At 43.2% G+C, this 20427-nt stretch overlaps 1 protein-coding gene across 2 annotated transcripts in view; it reads right to left on the reverse strand.

Annotated features, from left to right (window-relative positions):
* msh3 (mutS homolog 3 (E. coli)) overlaps nucleotides 1-20427 on the reverse strand; it is a 378564-nt gene that overhangs the window by 65748 nt on the left and 292389 nt on the right. The window contains exon 21 of one of the 2 annotated variants that reach the window (XM_038805383.1): nucleotides 2961-3147. In XM_038805383.1, coding sequence (XP_038661311.1) covers nucleotides 2961-3147 — 187 coding nt within the window. Of the gene's footprint in view, nucleotides 1-2960; nucleotides 3148-20427 lie in introns of those variants that run through there. The other variant, XM_038805384.1, reaches the window with a different exon arrangement.

Raw genomic sequence — 20427 nt, forward strand, 5'->3', positions numbered from 1 at the left:
GTCACCTCCTCAAAAAATTAAATTAAATTAGTGAGACAGACCTCCCATGTACCATGTTGTCTGTCGCCAATAAGACCATTCACTTCCAAATGCGCATAGATCCTATTTCTGATAATCTTTTCCAACCATCTCAGTTTAAAATGGGTATTTTATTTTAAAATAGTGATCCCCATCCAGACTCTCCCAGTAAAGGAAACAGCTAATCAGTCAGAATCATACAGTCCAGAAAGGGCCCTTCGGCCCATCGACTCTGCACCAACGAAACTACACTAAACCCACTTTCCAGCTCTTGGCCCATAGCCTTGAGTGTTATGACATTTCAAATGCTGATCCACATACTTTTTCAAGTTTGTGAGGTTTCCCGCCTCTACTACCCTCCCAGGCAGTCTATTCCAGATTCCCATCACCCTCCGCATGAAAGAACCTTTTCTCAAATCTCCTTTAAACCGCCTGCCCCTCACCTTAAAACCTACGTTCCCTTGCTATTGACACTTCAACTACAGCTGCTTTCCATCCACCCTGACCATATCCCTCATAATCTTATACATCTCAATCAGGTCCCCCTTCAGCCTTCTCTGCTCCAAAGAAAACAACCCAAGCCTTTCCAGCCTCTGTTCATAGCTCAAATAGTCCATCCCAGGCAACATTCTGGTGAACTTCCTCTGCACACTCTGCAGTGCAATCACATCCTTCCTATAGTGAGGCAACCAGAACTGCACAGTCCTCCAGCTGTGACCTAACTACAGATTTTTTCCTCTCCACAAGCACTGCCAGTACTCCTCAGGATCAATCAAGTCACCTCTTACTCTTCTAAGCTCCAGCAGACACAAGCCTAATTTGTCCAACCTTTCCTCATAAGACAACCCACCCATTCCAGGTATCAATCTTGCAAACCTTTTCTGAACCACTTCCAATGCATTTGCATCCTTCCTTAAATAAAGTGACCAATACTATACACAGTACTCCAAATGTGATCTCACTAGTGCCCTGTATAACTGAGGCGTAAACCTCCTGAATTTTGTATTCAATTCCCCTCACGCTAAATAATAACATTATATCAGCTTTATTATTTTGGTGGGAGGATGGGTTCGTTATTATTGATATGGGGATTGACATTATATTCGTTACTGATTATTGTTGGTGGGTGAAAATTTGGGAGAAAATGTGAAAAAGGAGGAGAATAAAAATATTTTAAAGAACTATTAGCTTTATTAATTATTTGCTGCACTGGCATACTAGCCTTTTGTGATTCTTGCACTAGGACACCCAGATCCCACACAGACACGGGAAGAATGTGAAAACTCCACATGCACAGTAACCTGGGGCCTGGACATCATTTTAAACTTCTCCATGTCATTGCTGGCCCCTATCTGCAGTAATCATCTCTTTTTTACAGGTTCAGATTCAACATTTAGGTCATGGGAGGGGAAGGGTTTGAAGAGATTTGGGGACTTGCTTGTGCAGGGAAGGTTTGACAGTTTCGAGGAGCTATCGGAAAAAATTTCAACTCCCTGGTTCCAATCTGTTTAGATAGTTTCAGATGTGATTTTTCCCTCTTTTCCCTTTGCACCACCTTCCTTCCGGATGAACAGAATCTTGTCTGTTGCCAGGTCTGGTGGAGAGAGCATCTCGGGTATTTACAGCCAGGTCTCGTCAGCGGAGTTGGATGAGGTAAAGGTGAAATGGGAAAGTGCATTGGGTCTTTTTCTGGATGATGAGGTGTGAAGCGAGGATAACCACATGCAGATGTTCTGGTTTTGTTCTAAGTTAGAGAGCTTTTGCGTCTCTTTCCATAGAGCCATGTCAGAGATTCTTAATGTTGATCTGGAGCCATGTCTGTTGGTAGCCATTTTCAGAATATCAGGATCGACGGTGCTGCAGATGGGGGTGAAGGCGGATGTTCTCGCTTTTGCCTTGTTAAAAGCCCGGAGCAGAGTTCTATTTGAATGGAGATCTTCCGTTCCACCCAGTGCTTCGGCTTGGTTGAGTGACGAGGTCAATTACACCATTATGGGGTCAGGTCTGTAGAAGGGTTCTACCACATGGCAGCCACTGATTTCCCTTTTTAAAGAGTTGTTGTTGTTAAGGGGTTTGGTTTAATGTTGTAGGGTTAAGTTAGTGTGGGTTCTTGATTGTTCTTCTTGCATTGTAACTTGTATTGACTGTTTCATATTATTGTGTTGTAATGAAAACTCTTTGATAAAAATATCGATATGAAAAGACTGATTACCTTGAGCTTATCCAAGTGCCTTACTATAACCTTTTAAATCATAACTTCTAACATTTTCCCACGACAGGTGTTAAGCTAACTGCCATGAAGCTTTCGGCTTCCCTTCTTGAATAATGGAATTATATTTGCTATCTTCCAATATAATGGGACCTTCCCCAAATCTAGGGAATTTGGGAAAATTATTAGGGATCTAGACAGAGTAGATAAGGAGAAACTGTTCTCATTGTCAAAAGGGTTGAAAGCCAGAGGACGCCAATTTCAGGCAATTGGCAGAATCAATGGTGGCATGAAGAAAATCTTTTTACGCAGCAAGTAGAAACACTGCCAGAGAGAGTGTTGGAGGCAGATACAAATGGGGCTTTCAAAAGAAATTGGACAAGGACCTGGAGAAAGGGAATGCAGGGTCATCGGCAAATGGCAGGGGAGTGGAAACCAATGAGCTGTTCTTGCAGAGAACAAGCACAGACACAACGGGCCAAATAGCTTCCATCTGTGGTGTAACCATTCTATGATTCTATGGACACAATCTGCTGGCCAATGGAATGGATAGGCACTCAGTCTGGAAATTAGATTCATATAGCAAAACAACAGCATCAAAACAGCAGTTTGACGATACACATGCACCAAGATCCACTTTTAACACTAATTTAGGAGCACAAGCTAATTGCTTTAGAGTTGAACACTCATTTCCAGCATTTTGGGATTTCATTTTTGCATGCAAAATACTTACATCCTTAATAAAGTGCTCCAGAGTAGCATAAGCGATGGCAGTACCATCATGAGTACTTGTGCCTCTTCCCAATTCATCCAAGATGATTAAAGATTGAGATGTTGCCTTTTTTATGATCTCGGCTGCCTCTGTCAGCTCTTCCATAAATGTACTTTGACCGTTGTAGATGTTGTCAGATGCTCCCATTCTGAAAAGTAAAGATTTGATCTTTTAAAACCTTCTGACATCCTTAATTTTACAGAAAAGGATTCAGAATTTCCTAGCAATTGTAGAGACTAGGAACCACCTGCAATGAAAATTAAGGTATACTTGGCAAACTGGACAATATGTTTAAAGAGTCTAGGCTTTGATTTGTGAAATGCAGCTTCTGAGATGTAGACGTCAAAAGTGTCAAGCACCAGAGATCCCTCAGGACACTAAATGGTAAGGTCATTGCTGCTTACGAGTGAATGCAATAAGTTAGACCTTCAAAGTTGATGCAAAGCCCTCAGAGAAGTGCTCTTTGAGTCCTTTCCCTATTATTTCATGTTAGAATGGAATGTCATACCAATCAATCATGTAATTTAGACTAATTTCACCATTATGGGTGAAATTCACAGCTTTTGCTTTGCAATTGTTTTGGTAAACATGGTTTCAAATTATGGCTGTTTATTTTCTGAATGAAGAGGGCAGCTGTTAGCTGTCTTGGGTAAAAAGGCTGGCATCATGACAAAGAATAACCATAAAGAGGAATTAGCAACATCTTCCCTCCTCCAGCAAAGGCTCAAGCCTGTAACCTTCACTTGCTTTCTATTCCGAGTGGGAAGTGGAAAGTTAAGAAGTGTCTTTTAAGTGTCAGGTTGACATGAAAAAGGTGCAACTAGTGGCAGGAGATTGGAATGAAGCAGTCATTTGCAGCAGACTCATTAATTAATTATGAGTAAAGTACTCTTCAGTCCTCCTGGAGGTTGTTGATGGCTGACAACCGTATTGGTTTATTGATTGTGTCTGGATGGGTAGATTGAAACTTCTCAGGCAAATGCTAGGAGCCCTGAAAGACAATGACCTAAACGTATAGCAAGTTTAGCTGCATTAACAGCAGGAGGTTTACCTGTCCTAGTTAAGCTATGCAATTTTATGTTGGTTAACAGCCATCAACCTCTGCAGAGACTTTAAATGTTGTCAATCTGCATGCAAGTCCTCTAAGTTTGGGGATTCAACTGTGTCTCTATTGGGAGATAGTATGTATTCTTTTTCAGGCAAACAGATAATAGTTTGACGTGGATCTCCTAATTGTTTAGTTTGCAGACTGAAACACACGGCACGATTTACCGACCAACCGCCGCGTGCTTTTTGGCGGCGGAGATGGCCCGCCAGCGGGATTTATCGACCTTGCCATTGTCAAGGCGATTTCCCAGTGACTACACCCCTTGACACCGGGAAAACCGTGCGCCGGCGTGGGACCGGAATATCCCGCCAGCCTGAACAGCCGGTAGATTGCGCCCTTGGTCACAGATACCTGACATGTACAGAAACCGGTCAAAACAACATTGGCTATAAGGCATATTAATAATAAATTAAATGGTAAAAGCAATTGTTCTGATGCTAATATTAAGCAATGATTCATTGTGGAAGTTTTCTGAAGAAGAAACCCCTCTTTTCTAAAGTACATTACCAGGGCAACTTGCACATACTGAAATAGACAATGTTTCATGATAAATGGCAATCCAGGTTAGGAGGGGTGCACTGACTACTCACTTTTTCTACTCCTGGGTGGGCTATAACCAGAGTTTGAATTGTTTTAAATTGCGATATTTCCAATTTAATATACATTTAACTCTGTCTAGCAAGTCTAGGAATTAGGCCAGCCAGATTTCTTGCGTTAACAAGGAGTTTGTTTTATTACTAAGACTCACTCAGGCAATGATATAGAAATTAACAAAGAGATTTAAAATGTATAAACATGTCCAACTTCCCACGAATGCAAAAAACATACACAACTTCCACAGGCATGCGGAAAACAAATAAAACTTACTTAAAACTTGGTCAGTAATAGAAAGGTCAGATCAGAAAAATAATTCATGGATTGTCCAAATGCTTATTCACAGCCAGAGAATCACTTTTCATGATAATTTGGTTCTCACTGAAGCAGTTGCTTTGCAGTCATGGCAATTTGATTTTGTTTTCTCTCGAAGGCAGTGGCATTGAGTTGGAACCCTCCTTTAAGAACTCCTGTTTGGCAGCAATGAGGTCTTTTGGTGGGTTTTTGGACCACAAACAAGGCTCAGTTTTGTTGAGAGACGTTTCAGAGAGATAAAGAGAGAGTCGGTGGGTAAGGCCGCTGCCTATTATACCTGTTACAGTCTCTATCTGTTAATTAAATTCTAATATTTTTTCTACCAGAGAGTTGGGTCACATGGCCCCTCTCCAGTTTCAATCTGGGGCACAGTTTCACCATTGTTTCTGAGAGTTCTGTAGACTATGGGCCGGGTTCCGCTCCCGACGGCCGCAACATCACCCAGTGGGCAGGGACCGGAGAATCCCACTCTCCGTCTCCATAAAGTGACTTGTGAGTCTTCACGAATGCAATTTAGTAGCTACTGTAGGCCAGTGTCCTTTGTTTACCACCAAACGTTCTATTATATATAGATGACATTTCAAATTACTTGGTGTTCTTCAATATAGCACACCCTCATAACAAAGTGGATAAAAAATAACCTGCACTCCAGTATACCTCAAGATATGTGACAGACATTAGGATATGGATTTTAATGTCCTCCAAGAGTCAGTATTGGGGTCAGGAACCACCAAACTGTTCTCTACATGATAAAATTAAATTTCCAAAAAAAAAAATGGTCTACACAATCTTCCCATAGGCAGGACGAGATTTGGTTTAGGCCACAACCTCGCTTGCTTGTCCTCTGACATTCAGGTTCGCCATTCACAGCTCGCTGGAAAATTTACTTTTTCTGTCCCCTGGTGTTTTTATTAGGCTAGGTGCTTTTAGGAAGTTTTCTGAAACTCACCTTTTTGAAAGTTGGTGAACCTTGGGGGAAGTCTGCTGAGGAGTTGGGAAAGTTCTCACAGGCAAGTGTTAAATGTTTAGACAACTTCAGATGTCATTATCAGATGCTGTATCATACGTAAGATGCATTCTTACAGCAATACCTTATCATAGGGCTCTATTCTTCAAAGTTAAGTAGCCCATTAAATTGATTAGCATTGGATAAGTACTGAGAAGGATTAGAGTACATCTTCTATTGGGAAAAGTGCTATGAAACATTCAAAACTGAAGAAATCTGTCAATTCGAATTGGGGTGGCACAGTAGTTAGCACTGTTGCTTCACAGCATCAGGGACCTAGGTTCGATTCGGCTTGGGTCACTGTCTGTGGGGATTCTGCACATTCTCCGTGTCTGTATGGGTTTCCTCTGGGCGTTCTGGTTTCCTCCCACAAGTCTACATGATGTGAATGTATACACTGCTTTAAATGTGAGGAATGGTAGCTCAGTGGTCAGCACTGTTGGTTCATAGCGCTAGGGTCCCAGGTTCGATTCCCGGCTACTTGTGACAATAAAGATTGTTTTTTTTTTAAATGTGAAAACAAAATGGTCTGCAGCTTTCAATGAAACAACAAGTTACCTGCTCCTGGAATGCTTGAATGGCAGACCATCTGGTCTAGCTTAGAAAAACCGAGCCATCTGTTTTTCCAGTTTCAATAGGTTCCCTTATCTGCAGTTGCAAGGGTTTGTTTTGATAGCTGAGCCCATTATTAATAATTGGCTGGTTTCAAAATCTCAGAAACTGGTATTCTCCCTAGGGGTTGTGTATACAGTTTGACTGACAGTTTTAAGAGTTTATTAAAGGATTATATTTGAGGTCGCCTCTGAATAGATACTTGTTTGGTTTTACTGAACGACCACATGAGGGAATTTCACATTTTGCATTGGGTCAGGAATTTTTTTCTATATGAATGGTTGTGTTTTTAAGGGACAGCTCTTTTAGATTGTTACAGGTGCACTTTTTAATGCTCATTTTAAAGCATGCTATTACTTCGCTCCTGATGACTGTATATAGTGACTATTGAAGATACATGGAGGAATAGGGAATATGAGGTGGCATAGAGGGAACATGGGGAATATGAAGAAGCATGGAGATGGCATGCGAGTGAGGGTAAAAGGGCATAAGAACAATGTTGGAGAGCTGGGCCCATGTCATAGCAAACCAAAATAGGGCTTCTCAGCTGCCCACCTTGGAACAGACAGTCCTCTGCTCGGAGAGTCAGAATCCTGCTCACCCACGTCTCCAAAAAATGAAAATAAGGCAGATGGGGGGGCAGAGGTGATGGGTTTCCAATGTCAGGAAATGGCCCAACTCACATTTCCCTAGCTCAACATCTGTCAAGACTGACCACCTACATTGCTCGGTATGACATGTGCCCATCTAATTTCCTGTCAAATAATCATGGAGTCAGGTGTTTGCAGCATCAGAACTACATCTTCCTCCATTGGGCTCTAAACGTTCTGAGCACGCTCAGCACCTGATGCAAGGTTAGATAAAATCATGACATACATATGATGAGCCGACATAGCGCCTGTTAACAAGGTCTGCACTTTGATTTTGTTTCAATTAAAAGGACAATACTGTATAGACATTATTAAATATTATGTAGTCTCTCCACTCCGCTGTAAGCCTATTAGGCACGGCAGTGTCACAGATGTAAGCCTATTAGACATGGCAGTGTCACAGAATAATATAAACTTTAGAGAATTCACAAGATTACTACATTTTGATAGCATATTGGCTCCCGAGGTCAGGAAAAACATTGTATAAATGCAAGGTTCTCTTTTAGAATAGCTCTGGGCCATCAGTTTAGCATTGGTCTCTCTTTTGGATCCTCTCCTGACCCAAATCTTCCATGATAATCATAGGTCTTCATTCCACTGTATTTACCCCACTGTAAAGGAGGATTTCCAGAGAGGAGGACCTAGCGGTAAATTTTCTGTATGGGTTGGTCCACCCTACTCCTGTGAATAATGGTTCTTTTTATGCCCGTAGTACATTTTGATGAATCTAGGAAATTTTATATATATTGGCTACCTCAAATATAGTCCTTTAATACGGCACGACACACATATAAACTTTCTTCATCACATACTGTCATATGCACTTGCCTTCTCCAACCTGGAGCAATTACTAGTATTTAGCACCTCTGACCTGTGAACCTTACTTGATATATGCCTCCCACCTCCCACTTTGCTTTGCTCAATCTAGAAGAGGTTTGCTTGCCGCCTTCATCCAATTTTGGGGAGACAGCGTTATCAGAAACATAGCTGTTCAGATACTGGCAGACCTATCTTTGACTCCTAATTGTTTACTTGGATCAGTAAAACTCAAGGCTATAATTAAGAACATGCTGTAAATGACCTTCCTCCAGAGCAGCTATTAATAATTGTTCTAGTTGCAGTAAACAGCACACAGTTCATTTCATTTTTTTTTAAAGTTCTGAGCATTTAACTTCTGTAAATTTAATCCAAATCAAAGAAAAAGTTAACCAGTTATTTTACTGAAAAGGATTTTCTTTGAACATGGTTCAATCCAAGCAATTTACATAATTCTTCAGAACTGTGCCCGTTGTAGAACTTCACCCACCAGGAGTGTGGATTGTCACAGGATTTTATGTCAATTATATGAGGATGATTTAGTTTCACCATTATTCCGGCAGCACTTATTGGTCAGGATTGGAAAAACATGAGAGATAGCTACAACTTACATATATTAATATTCATGTGGAAGCAACGCTATAAGTGGCATTTAATCTGTAGTGCAGTCATTTTCAAACCGAGGGTCGTGACCCGCAGGTGGGTCGTGGGGCCATGTGTTGTGGCGCTCCCGACTGCATGTGTCACGGTGTTCCCGATCATGGGAAGAAGTGACTAATGGCACGGCCGGCTTTTTAAAATGGTGGCTGCGACCAGCTTTCAAAATACCGGCCGTTCCGCGCTGCATGACCCCTCAACAATGTGATGGCCCGACACGCAGCAGGGCAGAACACCTCCTCCTGACTTCAGCGCACTGACCCATGAGCAGATTTTTGATTTTTTATAAACTCGCTGGAGTCTTCCTGCCTGGAGTGGCGGCAAAGAGCAGGTCATGCACCCTGCACACTGACGTCACGTTCCTCCACTTTGCAGCTGCCAGCAGTACAGCATGTTCCAGGGCCTCTGGTGAACAACTCAGAAGAAACAGAAAACAGGACTAAGCAGCATAACGATGATTACTTGAGATCTGGGTTATTAATTATGCCACTGCAAATCATGATTCAAAGTTCATTTGTATTATATGCAGGGAAGCACCGGCAAATGAAAGTTTAAAACGCTCAAAGACATTTGAAGACTTAAGCATGGTGAGTTAGAGGACAAACAACATAATAAATGGGCGACAAAGGGAAGCAGAGCAGTATCTCCAGCACCAGCGCACCCCTCTCCCATGAACTCAATGCATTCTATGCTCGGTTCGAGCGGGAAACCAATAATCCGCTGTCGAGTGCCTCAGCAGTCCACAACACACCCATACCCTCAATCACAGCTTCCGAAGTCAGATCAGCCTTCCTGAAAGTGAACCCTCGGAAGGCTACGGGTCCGGATGGGATCCCTGGTGATGCACTCAAGAGCCTGCGCGGACTAGCTGGCAGATGTGTTTGCAGACATCTTTAACCTGTCCCGACTCCACTCTGAGGTCCCCACCTGCTTCAAGAAGACCACCATCATACCGGTGCCAAAGAAGAAACAAGCAACGTGCCTCAATGACTACCATCTGCTGGCCCTGACTTCAGTTGTAATGAACTGCTTTGAGAGGTTGGTCATGAAGCGCATCAACTCCATACTCCCAGAACGCTGTGATCCACTGCAATTCGCACACCACCGCAACCAGTACACAGCAGAAGCCATCTCCCTGGCCCTACACTCATCCCTCGAGCATCTTGACAACAAGGACTCCGACATTAGACTCCTATTTATTGACTACAGCTCCGCCTTCAACACCATAATCCCAGCTAAGCTTATATCAAAGCTCCAAAACCTAGGACTTGGCTCCTCACTCTGCAACTGTATCCTCGATTTTCTGACTCACAGATCACAATCAGCAAGAGTAAACACCAACACCTCCTCCACAATAGTCCTCAATACCAGGACCCAGCAAGGCTGTGTACTTAGCCTCCTACTATACTCCCTCTACACACACAAATGCGTGGCAAAATTTGGTTCCAACTCCATCTACAAGTTTGCTGCCGATAAGACCATAGTGGGGCCAGATCTTGAATAACGACGAGTCAGAATACAGGAGGGGATAGAGAACATAGTGGAGTGGTGCAGCGACAACAATCTCTTCCTCAATGCCAGCAAAACTAAAGAGCTGGTCACTGACTTCAGGAAGCAAAGTACCTTACACACCCCTGTCAGCATCAACGGGGCCGAGGTGGAGATGGTTAGCAGCTTCAAATTCCTAGGGGTACACATCACCAAACATCTGTCCTGGTCCACCCACGTTGACGCTACCACCAAGAAAACACAACAGCGCCTATACCTCCTCAGGAAACTAAGGAAATTAGTCATGTCCACATTAACTATTACCAGCTTTTACAGATGTACCATAGAAAGCATCCTATCTGGCTGCATCACAGCCTGGTATGGGAACTGCTCGGCCCAAGACCGCAAGAAACTTCAGAGAGTTGTGAACACAGCCCTGTCCATCACACGAACCTTCCTCCCATCCATTGACTCCATCTACACCTCCCGCTGTCTGGGGAAAGTGGGCAGCATAATCAAAGACTCTTCCATCGGGCATGAGATACAGAAGTCTGAGAAAACACACAAACAGACTCAAAAGCAGCTTCGTCCCCGCTGTTACCAGACTCCTAAACAGCCCTCTTATGGACTGACCTGATTAACACCACCCCCCTGTATGCTTCACCCAATGCCGGTGTCTATGTAGTTACATTGTGTACCTTGTGTTGCCTGTCATGTTATTGACCCTGGGGTAACACGGACTGCAACTGGATTCAGTTGGACTGGAAAGCAGACACCAAACTTATACGTTGGTTCAATACGATTTATTGAATTTCTGTAACAATGCACACAGCTTGCTGTGGGTTGACACTCTATTACTCTAAGTGTGCTAACTCTAACTAACTAGACCATTCTAGCTCTGAGCCACGTGTAGAAGGTGCTAACTGATATATACACCCTGACTGTCACTACAGTTGTCACCAGTGGAAAGAGGCAGAGTGCTGATGCCTTGTGTGTTTTATAGTAGGAAGCCCCCCCAGTAGTGTTCTGTCTGGTGATTGGTTGTGTTCTGTCTTGTGTGATGATTGGGTAACCTGGGTGTCTGTCACTGCCTGTCTTTACCTCATTATGTGCATGAGTGCATATTATGACATTGCCCTATTATGTATTTTATTTTTATTTTCTTTCCATGTACTTAATGATCTGTTGAACTGCTCGCAGAAAAATACATTTCACTGTACCTCGGTACACGTGACAATCAACACATCCAATCCAATCCCCTATTTTGTTCAATGGCTGCAGTGAGATCTTAAACCAGCTGAAGTCATTATCAGAAATGTAACACTGAATAATAAAGCAAGTGAGATCGTGAGGACCAAGCAGGCTCATCTGCAAATTAAAGCCATGATGTGGAGATGCTGGCATTGGACTGGGATGGGCACAGTAAGAAGTGTTACAACACCAGGTTAAAGTCCAGCAGGTTTGTTTTGAATCACTAGCTTTCGGAGCGCAGCTTCTTCCTCAAGTGAATGTGTAAATTAAAGGTAAGCAAAAATGGTGGGTCGCAAAGGCCATGGAGTTGCGGTTCCCAGATTGGCTTGCTGAGTCACCCGAATACATGCAAATCATGAAGCCTGGCAGGCCTCATGCTTGTTTCAAGAGACTGACGACAATGGTGGCTGAACCCTGCTGAAGTGTACTGAAGAGAGAAGGAAAGTAAACAAGTGGGAGAGAAATAGGAATATTAATTTAGCTGAGCAGACAGAGTGAAACAAAAGCCAAATAGGAAACAAAAGCCAGAAAGAAATCAAATGTGAAGAACTGTGAAAATGGATGAGACTAATATTTTAAAAATCAGCTTGTTTCAATAAATACAGCAGATGAAGTTTATTTGTGGCCGGCCGTTCCCAACAGCTAGTTCCCAAGCCACAAATGTCGGCAAATATGAGACAAATATGATCACACAGCAGACGAAGCTTTTTACTGGTGAAGCCTGCTGTCAGCTGACAATGTATGTGCAATGGATGGGTTATAAATGGGTCGAATAAGGGGGCTTTTCATCACGGCCACAAATTCACTGTCCAATTCCATTGCCATCAATAGAAGACTTACTGAGGGAACAAAGGTGGCATGGATGGTTTACAAATTTAAAGTTCACTTGCAAATATTTCACATTGCACTGGTTTCACGTGCCCATCATTGTTATTTGTTGAGTCAAGATTATAGTCGGAGAGCTGAATGCAATGGCACACCTCATGATTGACACACATTGATGGCTATGGGGGAGTTGGCTATGGGGGAGTTGAGGCATTTTTTTTAAATGTGGAAGAAACGATGATGTGTTTTTGCCTACACTCTTTATTGGATGTTATTTTCAAGTGTTGTACTCGCCACTCTGGGCCAGCCATTGGGCCCACATGTGGACAGGACTGGCACAGTCTTGTCGGCTCATTTTCTTACCTTGACTGACAGCTCCCACCACCACCCTGACCACACCAAGGATGCCAGACTCTTTCCCACCCCCCCTCTTTCCACATTACCCAACCTCCCTCCACCTCACCATTGACTCTCCCTCACCAATCCTGAGCCTCCACGCAAGCTGCCATTCCCCTTCTCCCCTCCCGTATACCGCAGAGTTCAACAAAGAAAACTACTGATCTCAGACACAACTGCGCAAAGCCAATTGATGCACGCCACCTTTAAAACAACTTGGACTGGGCGTGAAATTGTCTGCCACTAACCTTGTCTTACCTTCAAGTTATATTTTTCAAAGTTTTATGCTAATAAGTATTCACGGCACGCAAACGTATTACAAATGGGAACCCGCCACACACCCAGACTTAATCTCTGCACCTCAACCTGCCGACAAGAAATTAAAATTTTGGCTCCTGGCCAACTCAGCCACCTACATACCGCATTTCCTGTTTGTGTAGGATTCAGAAAATCTCCCCCACCCCCCCATCCTCTCAAAAAACAACCGATCATGTTGAAGGAAATGCAGGACAAAAATTTAATGTGAACAGAGAATCTACAATATTTCAAAACATACAAAAGTTTTATAAAAGTTTAAAGTTATGGTTCTCTGCCCCCATTTTAAGCTCTATTCTAATCCCCACCAACTCTCAGAAGCGATAAAAAAATCCACTTTTGTAGGTGGATTTGCATGAATTTCAGAAATTCTGTTTTGAATTTTCATGGCCCCAGTGTTGTAAATCCAACTTGACGCAATTGTGAAATATCACAGAATATAAACACTGGTTATATAATATTGACCAAGATACTTGGCTGCATTCAGGTAATTCAGTGTTCTAGGAACTGTGGATTGAATATTCGAGAATCAGCCAGAGGATGTAGGCAAAACGTCATTCCTCTGTGTAAATGTTATTTTGAAGACAGCAATTCCTCGCATTTAGTGTTCAAATGCTTATCTCTGGCAACCAGGGAAATCGGTACAGTAAAATGCCCTCAAGTGTTTAAGTATGTGGAAATGGTACAAATAAACCAAGTACTTGAAATGCCCCAGACATGTCAGTGAAGGTTAAAAAAAAAAAGTATTCAATAGTACTATTGTGACAAAACAAACTCATGTTAGGGCTCAACTGAAAGCTGGTCCAGCACTGTCAAGATGCAAATAAAGCTAGGAGACAAATATATGGCTGATTATAAATTAGTATTGACATGAGTATTTTCAATTCATTTCCTGGTATTTAGTGCATCCCATAGATACTGCAATCTTACAGAATGAAGCTACAGGTTGAGTATCCTTTATCCAAAACCCTTGGGACCAATTGCATTTCGGTATTGGGCTAATATCAGATCTGTCACATATATATATATATGGTGCAGACTAGGTCTACTAGTCAGCACGGTCGCACAAGTGGCTTCACAGCGCCAGGGTCCCAGGTTCGATTCCCCGCTGGGTCACTGTCTGTGTGGAGTCTGCACGGTCTCCCCGTGTCTGCGTGGGTTTCCTCCGGGTGCTCCGGTTTCCTCCCACAGTCCAAAGACGTGCAGATTGGGTGGATTGGCCATGATAAATTGCCCTTAGTGACCAAAAAATTTAGGAGGGGTTATTGGGTTACGGGGATAGGGTGGAAGTGAGGGCTTAAGTGGGTCGGTGCAGTCGAGATGGGCCGAATGGCCTCCGTCTACACTGTATGTTCTATGTTCTTGTATTACAACAGCCAAAGCCTAGGCTAGCTATAATCTATAAATGCTAAACTGCTTCTCCATTTGCCAACTCACACCACTTTTTATCGGTTGATATTTATTACACCTGTAACATAGTATTACATTGCTTTGTTAACATATACATTAGTTGCACAGCCTCTTAACAAAACTTTCAGTTGTTGGATGCGTTTGGTTTTCGGGTAAAAATATTCAACCTTTATTACATGCTTCCCCTCTCCTGTTTACTTGTAGCTGGTCTCAAAGGTTCTCAACTCCTGAAATGCTTAAAAATACCCAGAAATTGCTGGAAATATGCAGCAACGGGCATTGGCCCAGACCTTCCAATCAGGATTGGAATTCCTCTTTCCGACCCTGATCAGACTTAAAAAAGTGATCTTCTGATGGAAGATCCTTCACATCTGACCCACTGCAGCAAACTATGTGGGGAGCGACATGGGAAATCCTTACAGAAGCTACTCCTCACCGTTTTAGAGCTCTAGCTTCCATATTCTTGTAAGTAAATAATGTAAGTGTCCCAAAGCTGATTTGGGAAACAGTTACTGGGAGGAGGTAAATGTGTAGGCTAAGTGGATAGGGAGGAAAGATGAGTGATGGGGTAGGATGGCAGGTGGGTAAAATGGCAAGATGGCGTCAGGTCGGGTCGGGAGGAAGGCAGATGGGTTGGGGGGGGGGGGGGTGGAAAGAGTGCAATTGGGGTCAGATAAGGAGTCAGGTTACCCATCTGACCGCTTGCCCCTCTCAGCTTCCTCACCACTTACCTACCTCATTCATTCACTAACATTCAGACTGGCCATTTAAACGTATCATGTGACAGTTAAAAGGGGGCAGGTCTTCTGTGCTGATATGTGGCTTCCTGCGCTGAGTGACTTCCTCTGGATTCCGCATCAGAATTTGGACCTTTTTAAACCAGGTTTCTGACTGATCATCGGACGGAACGGAAGATTGGGCCAATGAATAAGAGCAGGGAATTTCAGCCAGACCACACCGCTCCGCTTGAAGACTAAGCACCAGCAGAAGCACTAGGCCTGAATGGCCTTCTTTCATACTGCAAGATTTATGAATTACAGAATTCAGCAGGCAGTACCAATAGGATTAAGTAGAACATCCTCCACAATCTGCAACATTTTCACCTGATTATCCCTGGTTGCCTCAATTTTGATCAATAGTTTTTTGAAAATGGTTTCTTCTTCACTTTGATTGTTCTTATTAGGACTCCTCAACCATTTGTGAATAGAGGGGCCAGGCAGAGAATCATTCCAAAGGCACTGTGTACCCTCCTAATTAACTGCTTTAAAATGGGATATCAGATAGCAAATTCTGCCAATGGCCGACTCCATGATCATATCTTGAAGCAATATGGCATTAAGTTGAAGACTAAAATCAAACTCCACCAGATCATTGTCCTCACCACCCTGCTGTATGACCCAGAATCCTTGATCTGCTGCATGCCTTTCCTGTTAATTATATCCTCTCAGTTTCATTACTATCTTTGTAAATCATTTTTGCACCTTCTCCAGTGCGTCTCTATCCTTTTCATAATATGGGGACCAGAATTAGAAACAGTATGCCAGGTATAGATTTGAGAGTCAGGCATTATTGCTATTGGGGTCAAGAGCCAGAACTAGCGATCGAGTAGTTCGCAGCAAGCAACCAGCTCCAAGCTGATGAAATAGCGACAGCCCAACCAGGCTCCAGCTCAGGAGGTAGTTTGGTTGGGAAAATGAAACATCACAGCAGCTCGGGTTGCTTTCATGGAGTCCATAGGAACACTGTTACCTCCCAGCCCCACAAAAATAAAAGGGAGCTTACCCAAGGCCTCATCAGCCAGAATGTTAGCTGTTTAGTTTTTGGGCTCAGCTGGGATTATGCTCCATTCAATTCAGTCCCAATGCAGCAAATCAGGCTTATATGTCATAGAATACCAATTTGCATTTTAGATGGGCCTAATATCCAATTCAGGTAGTCAGAATTACGCCATGGGGAACATGACCTTGAGCACAGCAATGGATTTGGCACATAACAGTGAATGGAAGGGAGGGATTCTTGTGCACAATGAGGAGATTGTGTTGGCCTGGTGTTTATGGTGGTGATTTTGTGAAGAGATCGACAATCAGATCAAGGACCCAGAATTCACCGGAGTCACATTAGTGGGAAACGGTTTTGCCAGAACTATATTATATTGATAAGCTACGAATAAACGAAAAGGCGGCACGTTAGCACAGTGGTTAGCACTGTTGCTTCACAGCTCCAGGGTCCCAGGTTCGATTCCCAGCTTGGGTCACTGTCTGTACAGAGTCTGCACATTCTCCCCGTGTCTGCGTGGGTTTCCTCTGGGTGCTCCTGTTGGGTGGGGTTGGGTGGGTGGAGTTGCTGGGCAGTGGGGATCGGGTGGAGGTGTGGAAATGATTGGGCACTCTCTCCAGGGGACGGTGCAGATGGGCCGAATGTTCTCCTTCTGTATTGTAAATTCTATGATTTTACAAAAAACTTGGAAGATTTAATCTTAAGAAGCTGTTTGATGTATCCCCCATTAAGAATAGATTGACTTGTTTTAGATATGTGTCTCACCCCATGATTTTGAACCAATTCCGATTACTAGGCTGTCCCCCCCACAAGCTGGAAGCTGTATCTCAACTGTCCTCAGCTTTTACAGGCAGCACAAACTGCAGGATTAATAATTATCCAATTTGTAATAAACTGCATAATGAATTAGCCACTGTCTGCCAGCGAAACATTACTCCAGAAATGGCAGCAATACCAAGAGGAGTAAAAAGGTTATTAAAAAGGTACTAAAGCAGCTAAAATGTATTTATTTACATTTCAATAAAACCAGAGAAAACATGTAGACAAAAACTAGCAATACAACAGGAAACTATAATATTGGGTAAAATTATCTTTCAGAGAACAACCTCTGGAAAAAGATATTTCTGTCATGGCAAGATTTGCCTGCCTTTTATCCTTTTAGGTTTGGAGTCAAATAAAACAGAATTCTGATTATTTAACACAAAAGTCTCACATTATGGAGTGATCTAATCGTTCAAAATTGACGGTCAGGAGATAATCACCATACCAGCCACAAACGTATTCAAGAGGCTCACCACTCTCTGGGAAAAGAGCCATCATCTATCTTCTGGACTACTTGTATTTCTGCACAGTTTACAGAATCTGTTTTATCAACTCTTTCTGAATTTGGAAATTTGAATAACAGCTCTTCTTTCCTCCAAAGTCTGGGTTGTTGGCCAAATTGGTGAGATTAAATTTTTGATCTACAACAACCCATTGAAAAATGTAAACATATCCAACAGATTTCTCCTCGTTCAAGCAGCAATTGGTATTTATATCTGCAGCAGACAGACCACCATTACATTGTAACATCTATTGTTTAATATATAAATGTCCAGGCACATATAGTTGGCAAAACATGATTTTATTGAGGATACATAAATAATTTTGTTTATATTAATGATCCCATGAATAATTTAAATTGGCACACTATCTTAGAACAACAAAATGTCCTGCGCAAGGCTAAGCCTAATGCAGCTCAAAGTGGTGCACAGTGCGCACCTGACCAGAACCCGAATGAGCAGGTTCTTCCCGGAGGTGGAGGACAAATGTGAACGGTGCCAGAGGGACCCGGCCAACCACACCCACATGTTTTGGGCTTGCCCCAAGCTTGCTAGGTTCTGGACAGCCTTCTCCAAGGCAATGTCCAAGGTTGTGGGGGTGAGGGTGAAGCCCTGCCCAATAGTGGCAATCTTCGGGGTATCTGAGCAGCCAGAGTTACGCAAGGGGAAGGGTGCCAACGCCCTTGCTTTCGCTTCCCTAATCACACGCCGGAGAATCCTGCTCGGCTGGCGATCGGCAGCACCACCCAAAGCTAAAGACTGGTTCGCTGACCTCTCTGAGTTTCTCCACCTGGATAAGATCAAGTATGCCATCCGAATGTCAGAGGAAGGCTTCCTGGATACTTAGGGGCTGTTTGTCGGCCTGTTCCAAAACCTGTTGGAGGCCAGCAATGAGGAGAAAGCTAGGGAAAAAAAATGATGAGGAACCAAAGGACTGTGCAACCCGGGTGCAAGTTGATCCATGGATTTGCAAGAGAGATCATTTTGGAGTGACAATTCCATACTTCAATATTTGCCCAGAGACTGCAGCTAGCTTTGATAGAAACGAGGAACAGGAGTAGGCCATTTGGCCCTTTGAGCTTACTCCACCATTAAATATTTTCATGGTTACTCCTCTCCCTCAACGTATTTCCCCATACACCTTTATAGAACATAGAACATAGAACAGTACAGCACAGAACAGGCCCTTCGGCCCTCAATGTTGTGCCGAGCCATGATCACCCTACTCAAACCCACGTATCCACCCTATACCCGTAACCCAACAACCACCCCCTTAACCTTACTTTTATTAGGACACTACGGGCAATTTAGCATGGCCAATCCACCTAACCCGCACATCTTTGGACTGTGGGAGGAAACCGGAGCACCCGGAGGAAACCCACGCACACAGGGGGAGGACGTGCAGACTCCACACAGACAGTGACCCAGCCGGGAATCGAACCTGGGACCCTGGAGCTGTGAAGCATTTATGCTAACCACCATGCTACCCTGCTGCCCCTTTATGCCTTGTCGAGAAATCTATTTCCTTCTGAAATATATATGTATTCAATAACTTGGCCTCCACAGCATTCTGTGGCAGAGAATTCCACAGGTTCACATAACCGTCCGAGTAAAGAGTGCGACCCCATGTTATAGCATCCCTCCCCCCCCCCCCCCCCCCCCCCCCCCCCCCCTTTCAATCAGAGGAAACAACATCCCTGTATCGAGTCTGTCCTACCCGGCCAGAATTTTATACATTTCAATCAGATAACCCTTCATTTTTCTGAATTCCAGTGATTACATTTTATATAATAATGCTTTAAATAATAATTTCTTTAGCTTTACAACATGGCGTTAAGATCATACTCAGAAGAGTCCACACAATTACAGGCCCAAAGAGGATGGATTGAACCTGAATAAAACTGGAAGGTGCATGAAAATCTAGCTCTAGAAATCAATGTTGCATTTATTAGGTTACCGATGATGGTAGAATTAGACATTTAAGCATGTAGTTTAAGACATATTTTTACTTTAAGTTTGTCAGCTTCTTGAAGTTTAAATTTATATACTTCACCATTACTGGCATCATTCCTTTTCAAAGTAAACCAAATTTTCATGAACAATAACCCCTTTTTTATTCTTTCATTAGATCTGAATTGCACCTGTAAATGGTGGAAAGGATTTGGGGGGGGTCCGAAGAGGAGTTAATTGCCACAGGATTCCCAGCCTCTGACCTTCTCTTTAAGCCACAGTATTTATATGGCCGGTTCAGTTAGGTTTCTTATCAGTGCTAACCCTTTGATTTTGGGGCAATGATAATGTTGCTGAGCATCAAGTAGAGATGGTTAGATGCTCCCTTGTTGGAGATGGTCATTCCTCGAATGTTTTTCGCCAGTTAGCAGCTCAAGCCTGAATATTGTCCTGCTCTTGTTGCAGGTGGGTACAGACTGCTTCAGTATCTGAGTAGTTCTGATTTCTCCAATTTTCGGTAGGCAAAAGTACTTTATTGAGACAAGGCGAAATGTAAACGAAAGTGGTTTACTTTTTGTGAAATACATAACAGAAATCCATGATCGTCCATTTCCTGCCACTCCTTGCACAATTGATAGTCTTAAAATATGGCAAATATCACCCTTGGTCCAAGCCTGTCCCACTTTATTCGTCTTACGAGCTTAAAAATAAAGTGCTCTGTGCCTCTCTTGCTCGGACTGTTCCAACTCAGGCCCGCAACAGCCCGTTTGTTTCTCCACACCACACAACGAGGGTGGGAAGCAGCGAGCGAGACAGACAAGAGTGAGTGACAGTCCTGGTGTAAGAGAGGGAGGAACTGAGGGAAAGGGAGAAAGCAACAGAGAGTATGATAAACAGTCCAATTGTGCCAAATATGCAATCTCGTCCTCATCCCCAA

This window comes from Scyliorhinus canicula, chromosome 8 (genome assembly GCF_902713615.1).
Source record: "Scyliorhinus canicula chromosome 8, sScyCan1.1, whole genome shotgun sequence".
Classification (NCBI taxonomy): Eukaryota; Metazoa; Chordata; class Chondrichthyes; order Carcharhiniformes; family Scyliorhinidae; genus Scyliorhinus; species Scyliorhinus canicula.